The sequence below is a fragment of the Nipponia nippon genome, unplaced genomic scaffold, assembly GCF_047370975.1.
Source record: "Nipponia nippon isolate SJK-2023a ecotype South Korea unplaced genomic scaffold, ASM4737097v1 scaffold_20, whole genome shotgun sequence".
NCBI lineage: Eukaryota > Metazoa > Chordata > Aves > Pelecaniformes > Threskiornithidae > Nipponia > Nipponia nippon.
This window is the reverse complement of record NW_028262337.1, coordinates 2,782,519-2,807,531: the sequence shown is the minus strand read 5'-3', so window position 1 is coordinate 2,807,531 and position 25,013 is coordinate 2,782,519. Positions and strand designations below refer to the sequence as shown.

Below are 25,013 nucleotides of genomic sequence, written 5' to 3'. Positions count from 1 at the left end.
GATGTATCGTGCAGTTTAGTACAGTACCACTCTGAGTATGTTAGTTTGGGACTTTCTTTTCTGAAAGTTATGCTATCCAAAAAGGCTTCTGAAGGAGGGAAGCAAACAAAGCAGAAGACAGGACAGAGGACTAGTAGAAACACGGAAACCAACTGCACAAGGTAAATGAAGTGAGGTCCTCTGAGCCTTCTGAGTCCTGGCATCTCTCTCTTCCCCCACTTTCTATTTCTGATGCCATGCCTATTTTTCCAGTTCATTTCTCTCTTCTCTTCATTCCTCCTGAGGAATGCTTTCTACTTCATTATCTCCACAGATTTTAACTTTGTTCTTCAGTCATTTTATAAGCATACACAACATTAATATGTTGTATATTAATACAGCATAGCCAGTTTCTGAAATTTCACACCTAAAACTCTCTCCAAATGCAGCACTAGAGACGTAGATGCACACTCTGTACAGTTTCCTTGTCTCTTGCATGGAATGAGCTAAAAATGGTGTTGGTGTACTTTCACAACTTCTGTATAGCTGGGAATTTAGGGAACACATGACAAGTGTGAGGATTTGGCTTCTAAAATTTATATATTAATGTGGATATTAGCATCGCAACTAAAGGCAGTTTCTGTAATTTATAGTTGTGCTGTCATGTGAGTAATACTAAATTAACTAATATTGGTGTGAGGGTTCTCTGACATACGAATAAAATTTTATCTTTATAAAATACGTAAAGCTTAAATGGATACATGAATGAATTTTCATTTTGTAGATGCCTTTAGATAGTAAAAATGTGGGTTTATTTTTTTCTGATTCTTCCTGTTATCGTCCTGACAGTACAAACAAGTGGAACAGTACATGTCATTCCACAAGTTACCTGCTGAAATGCGCCAGAAGATCCATGATTACTATGAGCACCGCTACCAAGGCAAGATCTTTGATGAAGAAAACATTTTGAATGAGCTCAATGATCCCCTCAGGGAGGTAAGATAAAAGTATTTGAGTAGTTCTTCATGGTATGGAAAACTTTCCTGTCATTGCTGTTTCTGTGTTGAAATGGTCTTTCTGATTCTATTCTGTAACATTTAATCTCATTTGACCTAGTCAATGAATGACCATGAGAATTAATTTTATATTAGATCAACACAAAGAAATAAGATTTATACTCTATTCTGAACCAGTCAGTCAGAGTTACTGCTACACATGGATGTCAAAGAGTAAAATCCCATCCTTAATTGTTGAGAGAAACTCATGGTTTTCTGCCATTCTTTAAAATAGAGAGGGGCTGGACTAGAATGGTCCTGGGTGAAAGTTTTTTTCTGCTCTCCCTGCTTGCTAACCATGCATCTGTGCAGATGAAACCACTGAAAGCCATCAGTAAAGGGAGGGCTGCTTTGTTTCATCCTGTGAAGTAGCATCCTTGGTTAAGATGGTCTTTACTTGAGCTAAGGAAGCTGGAATATGATATATAAGCCATTAAAAAAATCTCTTTTGTTAAAACTCTAGTCAATATTCCAGTTTTGGGGTTTTTATAATGTTATGTTATGTTATATGTGTGGAAGCAGTTGGAATTTTGTTTGGCAAGGTGCTGGTGTGGGAAGAAGGCAGCATTCATCTTGCTGTAACAGAGGTAGCTACTTAATGGGAATATAAATCTGACTGTCTTCTGTTGGGTGGTGCTCATGCCTGACCTACTCAAGGATGTTTGTGTTATCAGTTGGCTGATACCCTCTACTGAAAGGAGGAAAAAAAAAACAGAGGAAAAGAATGAAGTTGAAAAATTCAGAGAGAAGAAAGCACAAACGGGGAAAAAAGAAAAGAAACAAGAAAAAGGGAGAATAAAGAAGGAGCAGTCTGAAACGTGATGAAACCTGTGTAATTTTCAGTGATACCAAGTAACGCCTTTTAGTATCCTCTGGCATGGGAGGATTGGTGCTGAATATATGTCTGCGTATATATAATGTATATATAACACCTAACAGAGAATAGGATGACATATGTACTTTTGGAAAGATTTGTGAAGGCTGGCTTTTTTTAACAAGTTTTGTGGCATAAGAAGAGCATAGGTCTTTGATGGATTGTCTGTACCATTGAATCCTGCTCTTTTTTGTGAAGGGAAAATATGTCATACAACCCATTGCCAAAATCAATCAAGTTCCATATTTAAAATAGTTATAAGAAACAATGCCTTGCCAGTTCATGGGCTCTGAGGGCAGCTGGCAGTTTCGCCACATCTGTGTTATGAAAGTCTGATAGTGGCCTCCTTCCTGCCAACTGGGAAATGGTGAACGGTGCGCAAAATTGCTGGGTCATTGCTAGATGGTTCAAGTCAAAATCAGGCCAAACCATGATTGTTCTAAAAATTTAACGGTACAGATGACTGAATTCCAGGGCCTGGGCCCATGTAATTCCCTAACATAGATGTAGCCTGAGTCCTTCCCTTATATTGTGACTTTGTTAGTGTTTTGGAGGGCAGGTGGAGGGCTCTGGCTTCTGCACTGCCTCTGCCAGTTTACCCTGTGGCTCCACTTGGTAGATTTTTAAATGTCATGAAAAGAATGTACTATAAAAATCTATCACATAGGACAGGAAAAGTGTGGGAATTATCCCTAGAGTACGGTCACCATCAAAACATGAATCTTGGCCAGTATGGAGCTTTCGTTTTGTTAAAAGAACAGAAGCATGTACAGATGCATCGGTCACTGACATCAGAAATGGTTTCTTCTATTTCCACTTTTAAGAGAAGCATTTCTCCATAAATGAAGTCTAATACCCTTCCATTGCAAAATCTTCTTTTAATAATAACAATTTGCAGTTATGGCACTCTAATTACCTGTCTTGTCCTCCTTCCCTCCCTCCCTCATTGTTTCCTTCCTTTCTCCCTCCCTCACTTAGTCCTGTCCCCTTCCCTTCCTTTTTCTTCTTGCTTAAGAGCGGCAAGGCAAATTTAGTCAAGCACAAAAAACAAAAAGCACTTCTGGGGAGAGCTCAAGCATGGAAAATTTCAAAAATTAATGAGCCACTAAAAATGTGGAGCAAGAATAGAATTTCACAGAAGGAGTGGCTTCTGGTTTTGCTATGATCATGCTGTACTTAGCATGTCTTCTTTGTTCTCTGTATTATATAAGAAAAATTTATTTACTCAGCTACAATCAGGTTGCACACTGCCCTGATGACAACATAGTAGTTGTTCCAGAAAAAGATTTAAAAAAAAGAAAAAGTGAGAACTGGACAGTGGAAATGCCAGAACAGGTTTCCTAATGAATCTGTCCGAATTCTAGTGGCAGCTCACACACTGTGCCCTGAAAACACCACTTGGGTGTTTGCTTAGTTTAGCAGTTTCAAATTCTATTTTAGCTACCACTTCAGTATGTGCAGTTTGGTAGTGCAGGTAGTCACTTTTTGATGTTATTAATGGATTATATATTAGAGTCGTTTAAAGGCAGAACACAATTGTTCGTATAATGGATGGGATATACCATCTTAAGTGCCAATAACTGCACAAGGCTGAAATGTCCAGGTGATAGCACAGATACCCTAGCTGCATCATTCAAGAATAAATATTTACTGCATTTCTTAAGTTTTTAATGAATCCTGCATTTTATTATACTTCGAGTTTAGCATAGGGTAAGAATTAAACATTCAGCGTCTCCACAGGGCATACTCAGCTTAATGAAAGAAACTTCTGATGAAGACATGCAACTGAAACCATTATTTCCTCACTTACAGTAAGCAGAACAAAAGAAACCACACCAACTACTGCATAATTATACCATTAATATCATCAAATGTTATAAAGAAAATTGCAGTGTTTTCAGTTCTCCTTGTTCTCAGCCATTCAAGTTTACTGCATGGACTGAAATTTTCCACCACTAGGCTCTCTTTAGGAGTGATGACCTTTTTTTGGTCCATGCTTTAAAATTTTGGCTCACTTTTTTAGCAGAAAAGTTATTATGCATTATATGAATATGATCATTCAACCATTAACAATAGCTAAAGGACATAGAATTAGCAGTAAAAATCTGGTGTAAAATTATTTCTTACATAATAAATACTACTAATAAAGCCGTATGTGCTTATAGTAGAGGTAAGACTTTTTTGGTAAAAGAGGATGGATGTTCATTTTACTGGGCTTCTGAAAATTACATATGGAACATTCATAGTAGCTTGGATGATTAAAATAATGAAAAGCTAAGAAAAGCTTTGATGCATATGTGTGAGTGGCTAACTTTGTTGGGTAACAGAAATAGAGTCATGTTTATTGTGGGGAATTAACTAGAGCTTCATAATAAAAAGGGAAAAAAGAATCCTGAACATTTTTAAATTTTACAAGGTTCTCTCTTGGTGCTTCATAGCTGAGTAAAGCAACTGGTAGCTGACCTGTATCATTCAAGGATAAACTTGTATTAATAAAGAGATCCCTTTCAATAACTGGAAATGAAGGTAGACACTTATTAGAAAATGGGAGATAAAAACTTTATCTTCTCCACGGTTGTTAGTTGCACAGTTTGGGTATATTACTCCCATAGTAGTGTAGTTAAGTGGTTATCCTCAGCTGTACACACTCAGACTGAATTAACCATGTGTTCCCATATGTGGTGTGCTACTACCTGCTCGTAAAGAAAGGTGCTTTCTGATGAAAGCAAAGAATTAAAAGTTTCTTTTCATTAAATTCAGAAATTTCACTCTTACTGAACAGCATATCTCCTTTTTCACAGTTAGACTTATCTGATTGTAACTGTCCAGCCTTCCTGAGAATCAGATAGTCAGGAGACTCCTGGCAGGTACAATTTCAGTACAGATGGATGATTTTAAATTTCTTCTTCCAGGCCATGCAGGGTTGGATTCATCAAACCTATCTGTAGCTCTGCACAAGTTCTGCAACAAGACTGAGCTAATCATCGGGATCTCTCTGCACGTACCACCCCCACCCCATACACACACAGAGTCTCTGTAAAGAAAACCTAGCTGACTAGCTTAGAAAAAAAGCTACATCTTCAAACAGCAGTTGACATGTGAAATAAATTCTGCCTTTAATAGCATTTGCAGTTAACTATCTCCCTTCCTCATTTCTTGAGGTAGTAATTAGCAATTGGTAGCAATTAGCATGTTTCCCTTATGTAAATATGATGTCTCGTTCTTCAACAGACAGATATACTTGTGAAGTTTTCTAAAGTTCACTTTTTTTAACTCGGAGTTCTTGCCACCTACATACTTGCCATACATCACTTGGCATCAGAAGGCCCTAGTCCCAAAAGTGGTCTTTATAACTGTCATGACATGAAATGGAGATGGTAGAGACAACAAGGAAAAAAAAAAAAAGAAAACACAGCAAAGAGAAGTCTCTTCCAAAAGGACATTTGAATTATGAAAGTTTAAAGACATATACATAAGCAGTTTCATCTAAGAACAGAATGTAAGAAATGTCAACGTGGCTCAGCTCTGGCATTTATCTAAGCCACCAGCCTTGTCAGCAGTGGCTGTAGGTGGATGCCCATAGAAGAATGAGAACAGGGCAAGTACAGTATTTCCCTTAATGACTCGCTTAGACTCAATATTTTCAGTTCAAGGGAGTCTCTGAGACTGATGTGATTTGTCTACTGGGTAATCCTTAATACATATCTCTTCCAATTACTTATTTACACTCTTGAGTCCACATACTTTCTGTACAACCACACCATCTTTTGGCAAGGAGCACAGACCTATACCCTGATGCATGAGAAACCACCTCCTCATTTTGGGACTGAACCTGGCTCCTACTGTCTTTTGGTTTTGATGGCCATTAATTCTTGTAGCAAAAGTGATAGTACAGTCAATCCCTACCCACCCTTCACATGCTATAAATTTATAGACTTCTATGACAACATCCTTAAACTGTATTTTTTTGAAGGTAAAGAGACCTATTCTACTTAATTCTTTCCTGCATGGAAGCCAGCTAACTCCCATGATCATCCTTCTTCCCATTCTCAAAATTTTTTCCTGGCCCTTCAGAGATGAAAGCACCAGATCTGCTGCCAGCATACTGACGTTATAGTAATACGAATAATTCCTTTCCTTATAATTCCTAACACTGATTTGCTCTTAATCACTGCCTAGCATTGAGTTTACTGTTTTTTTAATTATAACTGTAAGAGCTAACTCCTAAGAGGTATTGGCTACCTTAGTTTATGTATTTGTCTCGGTGTATCACTTAACATTGCTTTCCATCAGTAATTTCTAACCAGCCTGTAAGAAGATGGTTTTAGTTTCTTTTTAACAAGCTGCTTCATCTTTACACGGTACTGTTTCTGAAATTGAGCAGAACTGTGTGAAGTCCTTGGCCTTTGTTGTTCCCATAGGGATAGTGAGTGTAAGTACATTATGGACCTATTACAGGCTAACGAGTCAGGTGTAAGATTCTGAAAAAGATCCTGCACGGTGTTGTGTTGCATCAAGGGTGGCATTTTGTGACAGTTCTTGGAGGTAGTCTCACAACAAAATAATGGAAAGCTTCCATTACTGGATCTATAATTGATAATAGTAATTGTATCTAAGTGAAAACAGGACTAAAACCAGATCAGTTTGGTACATGTAGACAAATTAAGTATATTTTTAGAGAAAGTATTTGATCCTTTCAAAATTAATTTTAAAATTATCAATTTAGTAACTTCACTATTTTTTTCCCAGTTGTTAACGTTCTCCTTTTTCCCATTAAAACTTACTGCCTTTTATAATATCTTTCCTTCTATTTGATATTTGTCTTTAGAAATCACAAAAAATTATATTCTCATTTAAACTATACTATAATCCTATACACAAAGGATGAAACATCTCTAGAGTTAATAGTATGAGGCCAAAATGTGGTGTGATTAGACCACAGTATGTTTCAATCCTTTTTAATAGTGTAGTTATTATGATTTTTGGATACAGGCCATCAAACATTAAAATAATGGTAGAAAATCAAATGAGCTTATTAAAAAACAATAAAGTATCAGGGTCAGTATTAAATTATTGGAGATTCCAAACATTTTGCTTCTATAACAACTTAGGTCCATAAATGTAGTTCATAAAAGACAGAGAGGTAATTCTTTCATTATAATCCACTGTATTTTTATTCATTTTTATATGCAGTGAACCTTAGTATGAAGCTTAAAGAGGGGAACTAGGGAAAATGCATGAGAATTATAGATGTAGTCATACTGCAACTCATTTAAGTATCTCCTTATATAGCTATATGGAGAGAGTGAATACCTCTTTATCTAGTGCATTAAAGGATTTTTTCACATAGACACAAATAAAACATAACTTTAGTTGGTACTCTGGAGTACTGAAGTCATGAATAAATTATGCAGCATGTCAGTCTTGCAGAATAAATGCTGATATACCACAGCATCATTTATTTGACAAATGCTGAAAAAAAAAGTATCGGTATTTTTCAAAGATCTGTGTAAGGCATACCTAAATGTCTAAGTATACAAGGCTTTAGTCTAAGTATAAAAGGCTTAAGCAAAGCCCTGAAAACCTCTTAGGAAGGGCTATAATTAAGTTTTTAAAGTTAAAAATAGTAACAAAGGGCCATTTTAATGTTGGAAATGAGCAGAAAGTCACCAGGTGATTGAATTATTGTGTTTTAAGATGCTTTTCCCCAGCAGGTATGACATGGTAACCAACTGTGTGCACACTCAAATCTGTTTCCCAGGGACCTAAGACAATGTAGTTTGATTTCCTGAACTATGGGGAACTATGTTTGCTCCTCAAAGTATGCACATACACGAGTGTACATGCTGCAGTCGAGACACAGCTTTTGAATTGTCAACCACTTTCATTGTAGTTGCACATACTCAAGAAACTTTGATCACAGTCCCTCCTATGTTTGACATGATTTGTTAGCAAATCCATCCTAAGTTGAGACATGCTTCGGCAAGTCCAAGATCTATTTGCTTCCAATAATACAGATAATAATACACCAGCAGTTCTCAGTAATTATGATCTTGAACAGTCTTGTTACTGCATCTATGAGATTCCTTTGTCATAATTGTTTAATAAATATTTCAGACATGATAGTTCTTTTGTGAGCTCTTCAAAGATACTAATCCAAATCAAATCCCCAAATTTTAGTGCAGTAGTTGCCTTTCATAGAAAGATAAGTTATTTGGGAAAAGTACCAGACTAGATGCAAACTAAATGCTGTGAGAGATGTCAAATCCCATTATAGAATAGTAAATCCAGTCTGTGCCTGCTCCTGTCTGAACTGCTGTTCAGGCATCGGAAGAGCAGAATTAGAAAGGTTTTCGTGGGCACCATGTCCAGTGCATGGAAAGAACAGCAGCTAATGCAACAGGAGTGCTGTCCCGCAGAGGAGAATTTCGCACTACTGCCTTACTCAGTCCAAGATCATGCTTCCAAGTGTCTGTCATGTCTCAATTTTTAATGGAGTGAAGGATTGTTCAGCTAGCTGATACCCAGGCAGTGCTAGGGACAGCGGGTGAAAAGAATCAAGCATTTTTTTTTTTTTTTTAATTCATGCAACTTCTGCTGAAAGCCAGGAAAGATTACTATATATTAAACAATGCTTACCACAGCATGTTTGTTCCTACTAGGTCTGAACATGCTATTGCAATTATAGATGGCATTGATGATTTTTGGGAGGTTAAAAATGATAACAAAGTACTTCAGATGACTTCTGAGTTAGCTCTCCTTATGTAAACACATTCTTTTAACACTGTGCTTGCTTTGGCTTGGCTGGTGTCCTCTCTAGCAGGATTTGGAAAGTTTTGGTTTATTTAGCTAAAACCAAATGATCTTTCGCCCTCATTCCCTGAATTGTGGCTATGAGTCCTTTACATTAAAACAGCAAAAGTTAACACATGTTCCTTTGAACCTTTTACAGAATAACTGATGATAAGCGAAAAATAAATAAATTAAAATTCTTCATGCAGTGTGGGAAACTACACAATCTGTTTTAATTCAAGAATAGGAGATGCAGTGTCTGGCTACAGAAAAGCAATCTAGTGCCTGCCAGTGTTCTCCATTTTCCCATCATGGGCTTCTGCAGTAAAAAGTCATGGCACTCACATAAAGGGAGCATGGGAAGGGGAAGAGGGGAAGCAGAGGGCAGGATTCAGCCCTGATCCCAATAGAAAATGTGGTGCAGACAAGACAGGGATGCATGGTATGGACGTGCCCATGTCCCTTTCCTGTAAATCTCATCCTTGGAGGTGGTAAAAAGGAGCATCTTTTCCTTCAGTTTTCACTGTGGAATTTAAATTCTGGATCCAGAAGCAGGCTGAAGTCTTTTGAAGCATATTTGTTTGGAATCAGTAAAAGTACTTTGGGGGTCATGTAATACAAAAGTTTCCGTGTTCACTGGGCACCCTTTAAATGTGCCAGCGTCCATGAAAGTCACTACAAATAAATATTAGCGTCGTGACTCACCACCAGCAAGAGTAGATAAATATGCCATGAACTGTTTGATGCAGAAGCAAATGCGTGTGCCTATTTTTATGCACTCAGTTGCACATTATGATTATGGTAGGAACAGCATACAGAAGGGTACACAGCATTTCCCATGCCTTTTAAAAACATGGGATCTCAAAGGCACAGATAAGGAGAAAAAAAAACAACAGAGCACAAAATTCTGAATGCACGTTTGTGAACTTAATTTCCAGTTGGTACACTGGTTATTTAAGAAGGTAAATCTTGTTAAAGCTGGGGGAAGTATCCAAGTTAAACTCTGCACATCATGGCAATGCTAGATCATTATTTTGCTTTTTTCTAGTGCACTCGAACAAAAAAAAAAGTATGTTATTTTGAAACCTGCACAAAACTCTGTCTAATCTGTAGTTTTGGACTGTTGCTGTTATCTAGCAAACACAATAAGCAAATACTTATTATCTTTTCTTCAAAAACTGTCTTGCAGGTAAGCCAACGGTGAAATACTGTTTTTTTTCCTAAAGTCTTAGTACCTGAAAAATCAGGGGTCTCCTCCTCAGTTGCAAAATAATCTTTTAAAAGCATAATCTCTTTCGATGAAGAGCCTTTATATGAGATATTAAATGGAAATTGGAATTGAAAACAAATTTCTGAAATTACTTATAAATGGACAGCTAATGAAATTTAGCAGAGATATGGATGCACAAGGTGTTGAATTACACTTGTTCAATTTAAAGATAAGTGTCTAGTACTGAAGGAACTTAGTGTCTGATATTTGTAGCGATTAACAAGAGTCTTCCTCCCCTTAGGACAAAACTACTGTGATACAAGATTGTTAGACATGAGTGGAGTTAAAAGCTGGTGCAAAATGTGGAGTCTGACACTGTGAGTACAGGTACAGACTTCCCAGTAGCTCCTGGGCTGAGTTCAAGGCAATGGATTTTATCTGTTGTCTTTGCCTCTTTCATGATACCTTCACACAGTCCTGCTCAGTGGTAGCACTGGATCCTAAGCCAGCTTCAGCAGAAGTAGAGCACTGACTGGCAAGAAGTTCCCCTAAGTGGATTTTAATCTCCCAGCTTGTTCTGTGGAACCCATGTTTGTTAATTTTCTTCTGAATAAATCCATGTTTCTTTTCCTTCATTTGTGAAAAGCAAAAACTCTGGTTGGTTGAAGGGATACTAATAAGGTGCCCTAAAGCACATACAGTTGAAAGTTTTATGAGCTGATCGTTGCATGTTTGTGTGCTCTGATCATTATAGTACATTTGAAGCAATGGATGGTGTCTTGCTAGAAGACTAAACTATTTTGTAGATAAAATAAATACCTGTGTGGTTATATATATCTTACAGAAAAGCCACATTCTTTCTAATTAATAGTTTTCATTTTAGCCTGGATTGCAGTCATTAGTTAACTGTGCAACTGAACACTACTTAGTATTTATTTCTGTGATCTCATGTATTAAAAATAAGTCTATTTCATAGTCAAGAGTTTTTTCTTGTAATAAATTGAAAATCAGGAAGCAAAGACGGGTCTGTGTCTATTAAAAAAGTAAGAAAAGAGTAGAACTACTGAGAATCATTTGAAAAATATACCTGATGAGAGCATTATGCTATGGGAGTTGTAACATTATTTGGGAAATATAATAGCTAGTACAGACATCCACATTCCCCCAAACAAAAATCTAGCTACTCATTGTACCACTCATTGCCATACATTGTATAAACACTTGTGTATTTATGAAAATGTGAGCTTTCATAGTCATCCACATTTCACCAAGAGCAGAAAGTCTTCCATCAGTAGGGGCTGGAAGTGAAATAGTTCATGCTTTTTAGCATCTGGCACAAAATAGATTCATTACTGAGAGGAAGAGAAATGCTGTCAATATTATGTGTGGACTGCCTAATATATAACAGACCTTGAGAGGAATTAAGAGGCAATGACATCTGCAGAGAAGCAGAAATGGAGGTGTATGTATCTTGCTTTGTCATTCTCTAACACCAGATACGTTCTTCATAATGTTGATACTTGCAGCAATGGGATAAACTTAGAATGTGAGAAAGAGGTTGATACCCATCCTGAGCCATTGTTTAAAGTTCATGGCTGGCCTATTTTTAGGCCACCATGTGAGAAGATGTTAGCTGAAAATAGGTACAGATCATGTGTCCTTGCAGAATATAGAACATCAGGACATTTCATTTCCAAAGAACATAATTGGGACTGGGGGCAGAATCTTCTTTCCTCTCACCTTTTTGCTTGTAGATTATAACTTCAGTTACACTCTTGCATGAATTATATTAACCTCTAAATATTTAACTAAAACTAATTTGAAATACAGTTCTAATGGGACACAAATTAGTTGAACTTTGATTTTTTTACATGAAATGTACAAATGTACATTTGTACACATATAGATATGTCCATGTACGCATACAAATATATGTGTGGGAAAGCATATATATGCATATATATACACACATACACAGACTTTCAGGCACATACATGCAAATGCATGTGTCCAAGATGTATGTGTGAGAAAAATACTATATAATACTCTGTTGATATCTGTGCATAGTACTAAGTACATACATCGCATTATATGCTCCAATATGGTTTTTGTGTTTCTCACTGTTACAGTATATCTCAACACATATTTCTTATGCCACCAGTCTATGTTTATAATATATTACCTTAAAATGAACTGTAATGACAAGGGTTTTAAGGGCTCTCCTATGATATAAAATCAATATAGATAAATTTAGTCATAAAAGTAGAGATTAAGATATAGTCTTAAGATCATTTGAAAATCTTTCTGAATAAATTATAGGAACATATTTCTTACAGAAATAATCCTCAGCCTGTATTTAATTCATTAAGTGAGTAATGTAATCATGCTTAACTGCTATTAATGGTTAAATAAATTTAAAACTTTGGACAAGCAGATGAACTGAAATTGTTTTGAAAAAGTATATTTAACTGATGTAAAGAACATGGCACTGCCTATGTACCTGCATCCTGTGGCTGCCAGGTCTCACGCACAGATGCTAATGGCAGTTCTCAAGTGCCCTGCTGTCATCAGGCCCCATTGCTTTTAGTACATGTCTAGTCCTGGAAAGAAAGAACAAGCACAAATATTTAAGGCCTCAGTGATTGCATGGAGAGAGCAAGCACAGCATAATTACTAAATGTAGATGACAGAAGGCTGCAGGTATCTCCCCTGGTTTCTTGTTTATTATTTACATAGCCGCTTCCTCCCCGTGATCCCTAGAACAAAAATTTTCAGGATGTACGAATGCTGAGGATGTCCCATGCATCTTTTGTCTGTCAAGTCTTGACCATGATTTGGCTCCTAGTTGTAATGTGACTCTTTCTTTGTTGCTCTAATAGCATGCCATTATTAAGCGTGTCTGCCTACTGGATGTTCAGAGGCTGATGCATTACTTTTACTCCAGCTGTTATTACTAATCCACATTGACTAGTCTACTCCTGCCAGTTTGCCTTGTCTTTCCTCCACATGATCTGCTATCGAAGCTGTTCTTGCTGTCACCATGACTACTTGCACTCCTCAGAATTTCTTCCACTCTTTACACCTCCTGTGCCATTTATGCATCTCTTTCCCCTGCCACTACCAATATTAGCCTAAGTGGCACTCTCTAGCAAATTCTGTCTTCAGGGCTGTCTGGCTGTCACTCTACTAAGTTATTCCGGGAGACTTCAACTTCGTTTTTACTGTCTGATGATATGTCTTCTGGAGCCAGCTCTCCATGTCTCACCCTCACAACTGAGCATCGTCCTCATGTTTCACTGTAACACTGGGCTCTAGACTCAGCGCCTTCAGTATTTTTCTACTTCTGCATGCTTGCACTCCAGTGTAGCGACCTGAATGTGGGTCATGGTCTCCTTACACCCATGTTGCAAGTTGCTACTCACAACATAACATCACTGAGCCCTTGCACCTGATCCCACTCCAGCACCCTTTTCAGTAGTTTCCTTTAGAAGGCAAATTCAAATGGTCTCATAATTAGGTTGTCCCAGTTCACATAGCAAAGCAGTGATGAAGGCTGATTCAGAATTAGAAACGGATTGTGCATTCTTATCTTTCTTTTTATATTCTTCTGTTATATATAGATGTGTACATCTATAGCTGACGTTGTAAATATTCTAGCACATACACACACAGGCATTCAGGGTTCTGTCACACATTTGTCTAAGAAATCTAAATAAAACTCCTCATTTTTTACAAATGCTCTTTTTCACCACTTTAAGGTGCAGATTATACATAATGTGGCAATGTTTAGATTTTGTGTGTTAGATAAAGTTAGGCATCTGCTGTTTCTCCCATATCATAATATAGAGTAGGCCTTCACTGAATAGTTACAAATCAAATTAGATGCAAACAGAAATGTACTTAAAAACTCTAAACATAATTTCAGTGTGGATATTTCAAGCTCAGCTAACTGGGGTTTATCCAGTATAATCAGTAAGATTTAATTTAAGCCACTTAATAATTTTATAGAGAGAGGCTTTGAACCAATGGGCTTTTAATTCATAAGAATAAGTAAGTGTTAACCTAGCAATTAACAAGATAACAGTATTTCTGATCCAGAGCTCTTGGAGATCTTTAAAATAACTCAGTCAAAAAATCACCACTGATTTTTAAATAACTGTTTTCCTGGTTGTTGTTGTTACTGTGTCAGCTAAACCGTACACATAGGTTGTAGATAAAACACATTCTCTTGAGAACTACCTCCTTGCTGACTCAGTTGTTTTGGCCATTTGGGTTGCAGTACACAGGGGACTAGAGATGGAAGGAGGGGACAATGAGGGAGTGATGGGATGGCAGAAGGAATTTCTTGCCTGTTGCAGAGCTCACAATAAACTCTTCATGGAAGCATTCCTAGCTTCAATTTCTGATCTTGATCAAACAGGTGCAAATCAGAAATAATTTAACACAGAAATTTATATCCAAGCCATAGCTTTCTATTTCTCTTAAAGCATGTTGATTTTTTCCTGCCGCCTAGTTCTTAGCTTCAGTGTTTTGTTTTAGCCCCCAGTCAGCCCCATGCAAGCTTCAAACACAGATTTTTTTCCTTCCTGCTTTCATCCACAAGTTATTCTCTTCATGGCCTTCCCTTTCTTTAGTGTATTGTTCAGGCATCACATGCTGTTCTGCATTCTGACTTACATATTTTACACAACAAAGCACCCAAATCAATATATTTTACCTAATAAGTCACACAGATGTAAGTGTAACTCAGGTTGCCTTTGTGAAACTCCACTCTCTCTTCCTCTTTTTCTTTCTCTCATGTGCATCTACTCTTCCTTGCAATCGGGTGAATCAAGCACTGTCCTGTGAACAGCAGCTCTCTTTCCAACACTATTCTAAAACAAAAACATTTTTTTTTTCTGGCAACCAGGTGAAATCTTACTGACTTTGGTGAATATAAGAAGTACTCTTCATTCAGAAAAGCTTTAAGTAGCATTTGAGCTTTTTTTTGAAGGATACAGTAGAAAAATATAGTAGCTGCCACACAGATCACATACAAGGTCAACCACAGATTGATCGGTGTTAGCAAGTGGTATCACTGGAGTTTCAGTACAAATGCACAAGAACAAATATGGTTTCCAGAATCATCAGATTATCAGACAGAGGAGGTGACTGGATGCTCCAAAGACAGTGGAAAAGCAGCGCTACAGTAGATATGAACCTGTGAGCAAGCAGACTAGACAAAGTTTTGTAATTACTAGCAAAACCAGATTTCCCCCGTTTCTTAATCACTGTTTTAGAAAAACATGACGTGTGCTTCATTCATTTGTACAATAAACATGATGACTAATTCACGCCACTCTTCCATGTACTAACACAAAATTCTGATAGGGGTACCAATAGGATATGGATACCAATAGGATTTTTTAAACTTCACATCTCTTAGGATTCACCTTTCTGCCACAATTTGACAATATATGTGTTTAAATGTGTAGTCTCATTGGCATAATGGGACAACTTCAATATTTAAAATGCCTTACTAAACCAAGATTTCAGTCTTAAGTGCCCCCTGCCCAAGACATTATTTCGTAAATACTATAGTATTAGCGAGTATAACATGCAAACATACACACACACACAAATGGGAATGAAGATATTTGGTTACTCAGGAGCAGAAAACTGAAATAGTGATTGTTAAATACATTTGCAAATTTCAGTTTGTTTATTCAGTTAATAAAAGGTAACAGTCTCTACAGCAACTGCTGTATTGTACAGCACTAATTCCATATTACCTTCTGTAATGAACTATGAGTGTTTTTTTTTTACTAAGACCATTCAGGAAATTTGTTCAGCAGTACAGTTCAGAAGGGAAAACCTGCAAGAAGTAGAGATTGGTCAACTGGCCCAATTATCTGGATTATCAGGACTTCTCAGGCTTTTGAAATTAGACTGGCTATCTCACAATTACAGACTGCCTTAAAACATTGTCTGTATCACTGTTCTCATTTTGATGCTTCTCATCCTTTTGCCAGCTGGAAATGAAACTTAAGAGGCATAGAACATTTCAGAACATTGAAGAAGCTGAAAGCTAAATTCCCTTTAAAAATAGCCCAGTTAAGGAATGGATGAACAGTTGGGTGAGTCGAAAGGGTAGATAGATAGTGTCTTTTCTTTGTTTTCTACTTTCTTTTGCTCTTTTTTAATCTTCTAAGTATAATGGAAGATCTAGAAGAGAAGCATGAGATGCACAGAACTGCTCTCCCTTGAGCTCCATTAAATCAATTAGCAAGCTGGGAAAAAGATGGATATCCTTCATCAGACTGACTTTATTGGAGTCTTGGTTGAACCATACATCCTCAAAAGGATTATCCTGTCTGCATTTGAATTTAATGCAATAATAATTCTGAAGCATAAAAATGCATATAAGGAGTTTAATAGAAAATTCTAATCAAGTAGGGAATGATAGAAAAGTATGCAGAAGGCCAACACTTAATCAACAAAGCCAGGAAATCATAATTGGTCAAATCTATATCCCTTCTGCTTGCAAATGCATAAAAAAGATTTCTTTCTCTTAGGAGACAGCAATACTAGCTACCATATGCACTCTTTAAGACTGACTTGTCTTAAACTGAGTTGAACAGAGCTAGACAAAAAAAAACCCAAGACTGCTTCAGCTCAGTCCTGGTAGAATCCAAGCAGGGGATTTCATTCATCATTTGACTGGAAAGAATATTTATTCCTCCGTTCTTTTTGCCTGCCTAAGCTTATCTCACAGCTGGCTGGAAAATTTTCTGCATCTGAGCAACGTGTATGCAGGTATGCTGGAGGTCTTGGGGACCTGCGGGCTTTGAAAATGTAAATACACAGGCTGGCCACTGGTTTTCAAGGCAACTGAGATCATGTGGACTGTCTTTGCCTTAGAAATCAGAGTTTTTTCAGGTTTTGTGCTTTGTCTGTAGGTCAAAAACATAGGTTACATCAGATCAGAGCATTCTTGGGCTTTAAAATATATAGTCAAAGGGGCTAGACAGTGAGGTTTTCTAAAACACACACACCCATGATATCCAGCTATGTTAACAGAATAGCAAAATATTAAAGTCCTGAAGAAAAAAGAATTATGTTTCTCAATGCAGCTCTAAACATAAATGATGGCATCCAAGAGTTACCCTATTTGTAAGTAAGCAGAGTCTCTGTGTTAAAATTGATCAATGTAATTGAAAAATGGAAAATCATGGAAATCCCATTCAAAGAGAAAAATGTACATAGTCATTATTACTTATAAGGAAGTCTCTGAGCAAAATTTACTTTTAAAAGTCATACACTCTGTACAGATGATTAAACAGAATGTGTCAAAGCAATTTGAACAATTTCAGGTGGACCAGAAATGAAGAATATTGCATCCCGTTGCCACATGTAGATTTTCTGGCATTGAACAAGTTGTGAGCTAATGATGTAGTCATTCCCTCAGTGGGGTACTAATCCTACTCCTCCTGATTGCCGGCTGTCATAAAACCTATGAGAACTTAATACTGGTGAGATTCCTCCTTTCTGCCAAAGTTGACTATAATTGACCAATGGGTTAAAAAATAACAGGAAATCATGAACACATATAGAATACGACTCCTTAAAATGCGGCTTAAATATATTTAACCTGCTCATACACCCCCAAATCCCTAAATATCATGCTTTTTCCTATAGTTCTCTCTTAATCACTTGTTGAGTAGTTTTTCTTCTGTGAGTTATTTCTAAGAGAAAAAATAGCTTTCTCGGTAAAGTGGTTTCTTCCTTTCAATGGCCAGGAAATTAAGACCAATTTAGTTTTTCATCCTTTGAAAGCAGAGTGTAAAGGAGGGACACTCAGAAAAAAAATGTGCATTGTTAAAGTTATGCATTAGATTTTTACAATAGTATGTAGAAGTGACCTAATGAAACTAAGCTGTTTTTTGATGTAGTCATGAACAGACTTTGGTGCCCTACACATAAGAAGGACATAGTTTGTAGATGGAAGTAGTGCCTTTTATTAACTCAATTGGATTAGTGGGAAAAATCAAAGAACCTTTCAGGCATAGAAGTCTTTCAAGAACTTTGACTCAAGCAACAGCTTTTTCCAGTCAGTCTAACTAAAAGCACTACCTCTATCTAAAAATCTTCTCCTGGAGAACAGGTCCTAAAAACTCTTACAGATGCCATTGGAGAAGCTGGCCACTGTAGTGCCCAGGTCACGTATAGGACACCCTTGCAGCTGCCTCTGTAGATGTGACATCTTGAGATGCATTGGAGCAGTCATCCAGAAATATTGAACCCATGCAAAATGATAATATCTGATGCTTTAACATCAGTTTGAAAAAATAGCCAGGAAGGCCAAGATGAGTAACACCACCAGTACAATATAAAGGAGCAGGACACAGTGTAATTATTACCTAACCAATCTCTTATATAAAGCAGACCATTGCAGCTTAGTTCTTGTGTAACAGAGACCAATATTTGAACTAGATCAACACTTGCTCCGTGTAGGTCTGAATCAGTCTTGCCCTTTAACCACTTCAGGTTTGTAATACACTCCTAATCCTTTCCACAGGCTTCACTTGCTATTTTCTTCATGTAGAGGTGAGACAAAATCATTATTATTTCATTTAATTAAGATATCATATTGGGCAGCATAATCTGTTTCCAGACTGACTCCAAAGAATTAACTCAGAAAATATGAGTGAAAGATTTTTCTCTGCACAAAATGTCAGCTTTTAATTTGGCAGTTTGTTCTTACCTTTCTTTTAAAACTCAGAACTATTTCTCCTAATACTTTCCAAGTTACATAAAACATGTTCATAATCTTTACTGTTTCTTTCTCCCCAAGATGATATTTAAAGTAATACACAAGAATCTGAAATTGTAGCACTGCCTGTGATTAAGACTCAGGGAAATGTATTTTTACTTGCTCTGAATGATCTCATATTTAAATAAAAGAGCACTAAAGAAAAACAAAGCACTTAAAAATGACACATTTCTTTCTCCCTCAGTAATTTTCCACCTTCTAACATCTTAAATAAGGAAAGTTTGTACTTTAGCATAAACTTTCACAGAAACATAATCAACAAAATGAATGTATTACTAGGATATAACGGCTGAAATTACCACAGCAGGGTGGTTTTGTAGCTATGTTTGTACCTTCATTAGGCAACTCAGGCTGAGCAGGTAAAGTGTGTGTATACATGGATACACCCAGATATAAATCACATATTGAGAGAGGAAGATGGGCAGAAGATGGAGCCATAAGAGGACATGACATTCCAAGGGTGAAAATCATGTGACAAGGGTGTGTTTTGTTGGGGTTCCCAAGGCGAGATGAATTCCTTTCTGGTTGGGCTGGACTGGCTCTGCGCTGAGGAATCATGCAGATCTGAATTCTCCCCTCTGTCTATATCATGCTCTTCTATGATGCTACTAAGATACATTACTGATCACTTGTCTTTTTTTTCCAATTTCCCTTTTGTGTACTTCATCTGCCCTACATCTCAGCTTTCACTCTAGACATCTTTTCTCCAGGTTTTGTGCTCCCTTGCTCTCACTTTACAGGATTCTCAGTTTCATAATCTGTTTTTAAAATCAACCTTCCTGCCTTCTTTTTTCCCTTTCTTCTAGGTCTCTGTGTTCCTTCTTTTTTTTTTCCTCCTATTCTCTGTTTCTTAATACTGCTCCATCTAGGTCTGTTTTACTCTTTCTTCCTGATCATGACTGGAGTTGAACTTTGCACTCTCCTAGCCTTTTCTGTGCTTCCCCACCAGCTTCTATATAATTTCCCGTCAATTTTTCCTTCCTGTAGTAATTTCCTTTCTCTGCCTCCTGGGCATGCAAGACAAGCTATTCACTTTCAGAAACAGAAAACAAGCAACAAGTCTACTGAAAAGTCCCTGAGCAAGGCAAGACAATAGTTATTGCCAGTGTTCCAGCATCAGTTGAGATTGCAGTAAGGTAGTTTCATACTGTGCTGAGGATGTAGTCTGGAACTCCTTGCATGATGCCACCATACTGTGAGCAGTGGGAGCAGAGAATAACTTTCCCTTGGGAGGGACGTGGTGGCTGAAGCTTTACTGAGAAGTATTTAGACAAGAAAGAAAACAGGCTTTTTCTCATCCTTTAGAAAGACAGTCAGCTGGAATCTCTTTCAAATATTTATTCCCTCATACAGAATATACTGGAAGGAGTAGCCTGGGATTACTCCTCTTGACTTAATGACTCAGCAGGATTCACTGACCTTGAATGCCAATGACACCTATCTGGTAGTTCACACCTTGCAGTGCTGTTGCTTGAGATAATTTTCTGATTCAGGCAAACTGAACCACATCTTGCATCAACTTTTCCATGTGTTTTTAAAAGCAAGACTAGTTTGTGGGGTTTTTTTAAGCTCTGATTCTGATGTCCCATAGTGTTGCATAGATAGTATTGTCCCATAGTGTTGCACCAGTAGCATCCATGTTTTTGCTTGTGCTGGGTAGGAGTCATAGCCAAACTGCTGTTCCTTTCTGTAGGTATGAGTCCCCCAGTCATTACAAATCTCAGTGCTCTTTTTCTCACATCTTTAGTGCTTCCATTCCTGCTATGTATTCCTTTAGATTTGAAGTTTAATGCAACCATGAAGAAGTCTGCTCTTGGTCTCAGATCTGTCTCCTCCTGTCTTAATCCAGCCCGTTTATGCTTAGCCATGGAGTCCATACATGATGCAGTGTTTCAGGCATGCCAAAACACTCATAAGAAGAGGAAGTTATGGCAGTCAGATAGGGTGGAGGAGAGTGAGGCAGTACAGAGAAAAGGTGATGGAAGAGGTGTGTTGTTTTATTTCCATCACTTATAAATAATTCTCAGATAAAATGTTCTTGGTGGAATCATATCCCCGCTGAATTCAATTGGAGTTTAGTGTTTGACTTCAAAGATGTAGCATCTTACTCTTCATTCACTCTATCTTTAACCCAATAATTCTGGAATTCAATCTGCATTAAATTATAATTATATAAAATTATACACTTTTTATATCTCCTTGGCCCATTCCAGAGGAAAGAAAGAGGAGGGGGAAAAAAGACTTATATACTGCTTATCTAAGTATATAGATGTGATGCTATTGAGACCAGGGTAAAGAGAATCACTGTGCTGCCTGTTGTTAAGAATCAACGTTCATTTCTGCTTAGAGACACTTCTATTTCCACCTTCCCATTATATAATGACACTTTCTTGTGGGATTGTCAGAAAGTATCATAAGTCTATCCTAGGAGTAGCACTAGGAAGTAATTTTGCCCTGTTTTTTCTTTCTTTAATGGAAAATAAGACATTGCTGGAAATAACAGCTTTCTGCTTCCCAGGTGCCTGGTGAGACATTTTGTTTCACATTATTTTTCCAAGTTCCACTGGATTTATTTTGAAAGGATGTAATTTCTCCGGGAAAGGTGTTTGTTTCTTTGCTTTTAGATCATTTCCGTGCTTCTTAATTGCCTCAGTAGCTAGTGGCTTCCCTTCAGATGGAGATTCCCACCTCCTTCCCAGATGCAAGGGGACTGATTTGAAGAGTCCATTATGTTTTTTTTGCTTATACTGTGGAATTAGCTGAACTTTCCCATCATGTCTGCAAGCAGGATATCATATGGTGAGGATGGGAGGAGAAGAAAGGAATTTGTCTAAACTGTGGACAAGAATATCTGAGCTTGCTGCCCAGAGAGCTGGCTGCATGAGATGTGTGAGATGATATATAAATATGAGATCGTAGATGCATGGGAGGTTGAAAAAGCAACTTCCAGCAGGAGTGCAATGGGCCTCAGTCAAGGGGGTGAGAGCACTGGTAGGTGGGATGTCTCTTTTACATCAATCACAAAGCCTTGGCTTAGTATAAGAAATGCTAGGGATACTCCACTGACAATGAAATTATATTTAGTTTTCCAAAGCAGTTAGGTGACTGTTGGTTGTGTTTTTCTTTTATTTGCTCTGTGTTCATTTATATACAGATGATCATATTGCTCTTCATGTCATGTTTGGGTTGCTAACTCAGTAGATGTTGCCAGCCTGAGCCCCTCTCCATGTGTAATACTGATTAGTCTCAGCTCTTCAATACACTGTTAAATCTGTATGACAACTGACCATGTTAATTTTCCTAAGACAAAGTAAGGTCTGCAAGAGTAAGCTTGAAACTCGTTCACAAATTTTTCATTTTTTAAAATTTGAAGCAAGTAGGACATTTGTAGCTTTTTGGTACTAATACTTTAATGTAGATGTGCTCATAGTTGGGTCTATAAATGTAAATATTCTTGGTGGGAGATGCCCTTAAGGCCTATAGCAGTCTTAGGAAAATAGCAGTGCTTTCTGCATATAGGGGTCTACTGTATATGCATTTCTTTGAAGGGCAGGAATGTATGCCTCTATGTTTATAAAATGAATTAAATTCTGGGAAGGAAATTTTCCTGTTGACTTCAGCTAGTCCTGCAGCTAACTGTAATGTACATTTATATTACCACTGGAGTTGTTCTGATCAGAAAGGTGTTACTGGTGTAATATTGGAAAACACAGGGCTTGCATAATTTTAGCACTTAATACAGTTATTGCAGCAGCTAATTTTGTTGTCAGGTAGTGTAATTCCTATTTAATTTTTATCTTCCTGTCATATTTTTCCCCTTAAAATCCACAGGGAAGAATAAATAACATGTGAAAAATTGCCTGAAGAAGACAACCTTTCACCTCAGAAACACGAATCAGACTGCACTGTTGTTTCAATCACTTCACTAGAAACACAGGAAAATATAATGCAAATATTAAAAAATTAGGCACAGAAGGAAACACAGAAAAGTCCAATATGAGCATAAGAAATTCTTTGTGAAGAAAGCAAAAAGTCTTTTTTTCAATGCCCATCATATTGTATATATTTGCTGACTATTATTGTCATTATGTTTTCTTCCCATTTAGGAGATTGTCAACTTCAACTGTCGGAAGTTGGTTGCTACAATGCCTCTTTTTGCTAATGCAGACCCAAATTTTGTGACTGCCATGCTAAGCAAACTGCGATTTGAGGTGTTCCAACCTGGAGATTATATTATCCGAGAAGGGGCTGTGGGTAAAAAGATGTATTTCATTCAGCACGGTGTTGCTGGTGTCATCACCAAATCCAACAAGGAGCTGAAGCTGACAGATGGCTCTTACTTTGGAGGTGAGTGGGAAAAAAATGAATGATAACATTGGAGTGAAATTATCTAGGCAAAAGACACTCCATAGACTTATTCTGATGTCTCTATGTGTCTGATATCTGAACATGTTTTGTTCTAGGGATACAATTTTTGAGTCATAAATGTAAAGTACTTCTAAAAGGTAAAAATCACTGTAAGAACTACAAAATTGGGCAGTGCATAAAAGACCATTATTTATATGGGATATTTTGATATTCCTGAATATGTCAAGCTGCTATTAGTGCTTTTTCACTGAATTTTAGCACACAGCAATGTTTATCTTTCCAGTAAACACCATGAGAAACTGGATTCCCTATATGACTAGATAGCTCTCTAACAGATGTATATTAATAAAAACCAGACATGAATTTTAATCCAAATTAAGTTCATCTGGTAATCCTAATGAAAAATAGGGTTTCATTTTGATGAAGGCATCTGAATATTTATATTTGGATGAAAGCAATCTATTTTTTTACATATAATAATTGACTGGTATGAAAATGTGGTTCCTTGTGACTGTAAATTGTCTTTGTGCAATGGAATAGGTGTCTGCTTCTGTGAGCAGCAGCAAGGCTGGTTTCCAGAAGCTGATTGAATATTTGTGTGTAGCACTGCTGACCATGATGGTTACAGTTAGTTAGTCATTGTATTAATTTTCTATGGAATCCCATGAATCATCCCAGAAATGAATCAAAAGCGTTTCAGAAAATGTTCAACTGAAAGCCTAATCAGTGGCATTTAGCTGGTATATAGAAGTGGGAAGCTTAGAAAAGTGAATTGGGCTCAGTGTTTGAATTGGGCTACAGAGTTACTTAACTAATCCCATTTTAAAATAATACGCTAAAGCAACTCCTACTGATCTGACAAGCAGGCCTTGTCACTCTGCAGTAGCCTCTGCAAGGTGATTTGTACCTTTATATTTGTAGAAGCACTTCAGTAAAGAGGTCTTGTGCTTATCCCACGGGGTTAAACTGTAGATGCTGAAGACAGGAGATTAAGGAGAAAGAAAAGGTAAATGCTGAGGATGAAGAAACAGAGCAATCTTTGTCTTGGTCTTCTCTATGCTTAGCAGTGCCCCAGTTTATGAAAATGAGTTTGCAAGAGCCTGCGTGCTGGATCTGACCATAATACTTCTCTGAACCAGCAGAGGATCAGAGGAGATTGCACATGAAAGTATTTTACATAACTGTCAGCCTGTTGTTGCAGTGCAAACGACTACTTAGCTCATCCTGTTCATCCGCTACCCTTCTTAGCAGGAATGCAGACAAAAAATAAGCTATTTGCAATATCCAGACACCGCAAGAACTTATTACACTGCATACCAAAGCAGTTTTGATCATCCAAACTGCAGCTGGGATGAGACAAGGGTGGAAAAATGGGGGAAATGCATCCAAAGCCTAACAGCTGTTGGGGCAAGTGGGAGATAATAGCTGCTGCTGGATGTAGCCTGGAGAGGAGAGAAGAGGAAGGGCAAGCACACAGGGAGACAGAACCTGAACCTGAGAAAGGAAGTGCCCTAAGATCCAAAGTGTTGTGATTCAGATCAGTTTTAACAAAATATCATATAGCATTGTGAATTCCCAGAAGGGGATTTCAGACCCTGGAGAAGAACGACCTGTTTGACTGCAGCTGAAAAGAGAGGAAACAAACTGCTTATTGGAAAACTGTGAATTGAAAAGGTTTGATTTGTCAAAGCAGAAAAAAAAAAATTATAATATTCTATTCTCTTTGGAGAAGACACCCTTGCCCTGAAATGTGTATCAGAATCTGAGTAAAGCTTCCTGACCAAAGCAGACACAAGAAGTGTGGTACAGTGGAACAATAACAAGCTGGAAGAATAAGCCTGTGTTCAAATCCTAAGACCAATAACCCCTTTTTTGCCTAATGGAGACATGCAGAATCTGAGACTGAGATATCATTTAAGAAGC

At 37.4% G+C, this 25,013-nt stretch overlaps 1 protein-coding gene across 1 annotated transcript in view; it reads left to right on the top strand.

Moving 5' to 3' along the window:
* Nucleotides 1-25,013, top strand: part of HCN1 (hyperpolarization activated cyclic nucleotide gated potassium channel 1) — a 208,669-nt gene that overhangs the window by 161,387 nt on the left and 22,269 nt on the right. The window contains exons 5-6 of the mRNA XM_087759700.1: nt 829-975; nt 22,829-23,069. Coding sequence (XP_087615826.1) covers nt 829-975; nt 22,829-23,069 — 388 coding nt within the window. The remainder of the gene's footprint in view (nt 1-828; nt 976-22,828; nt 23,070-25,013) is intronic.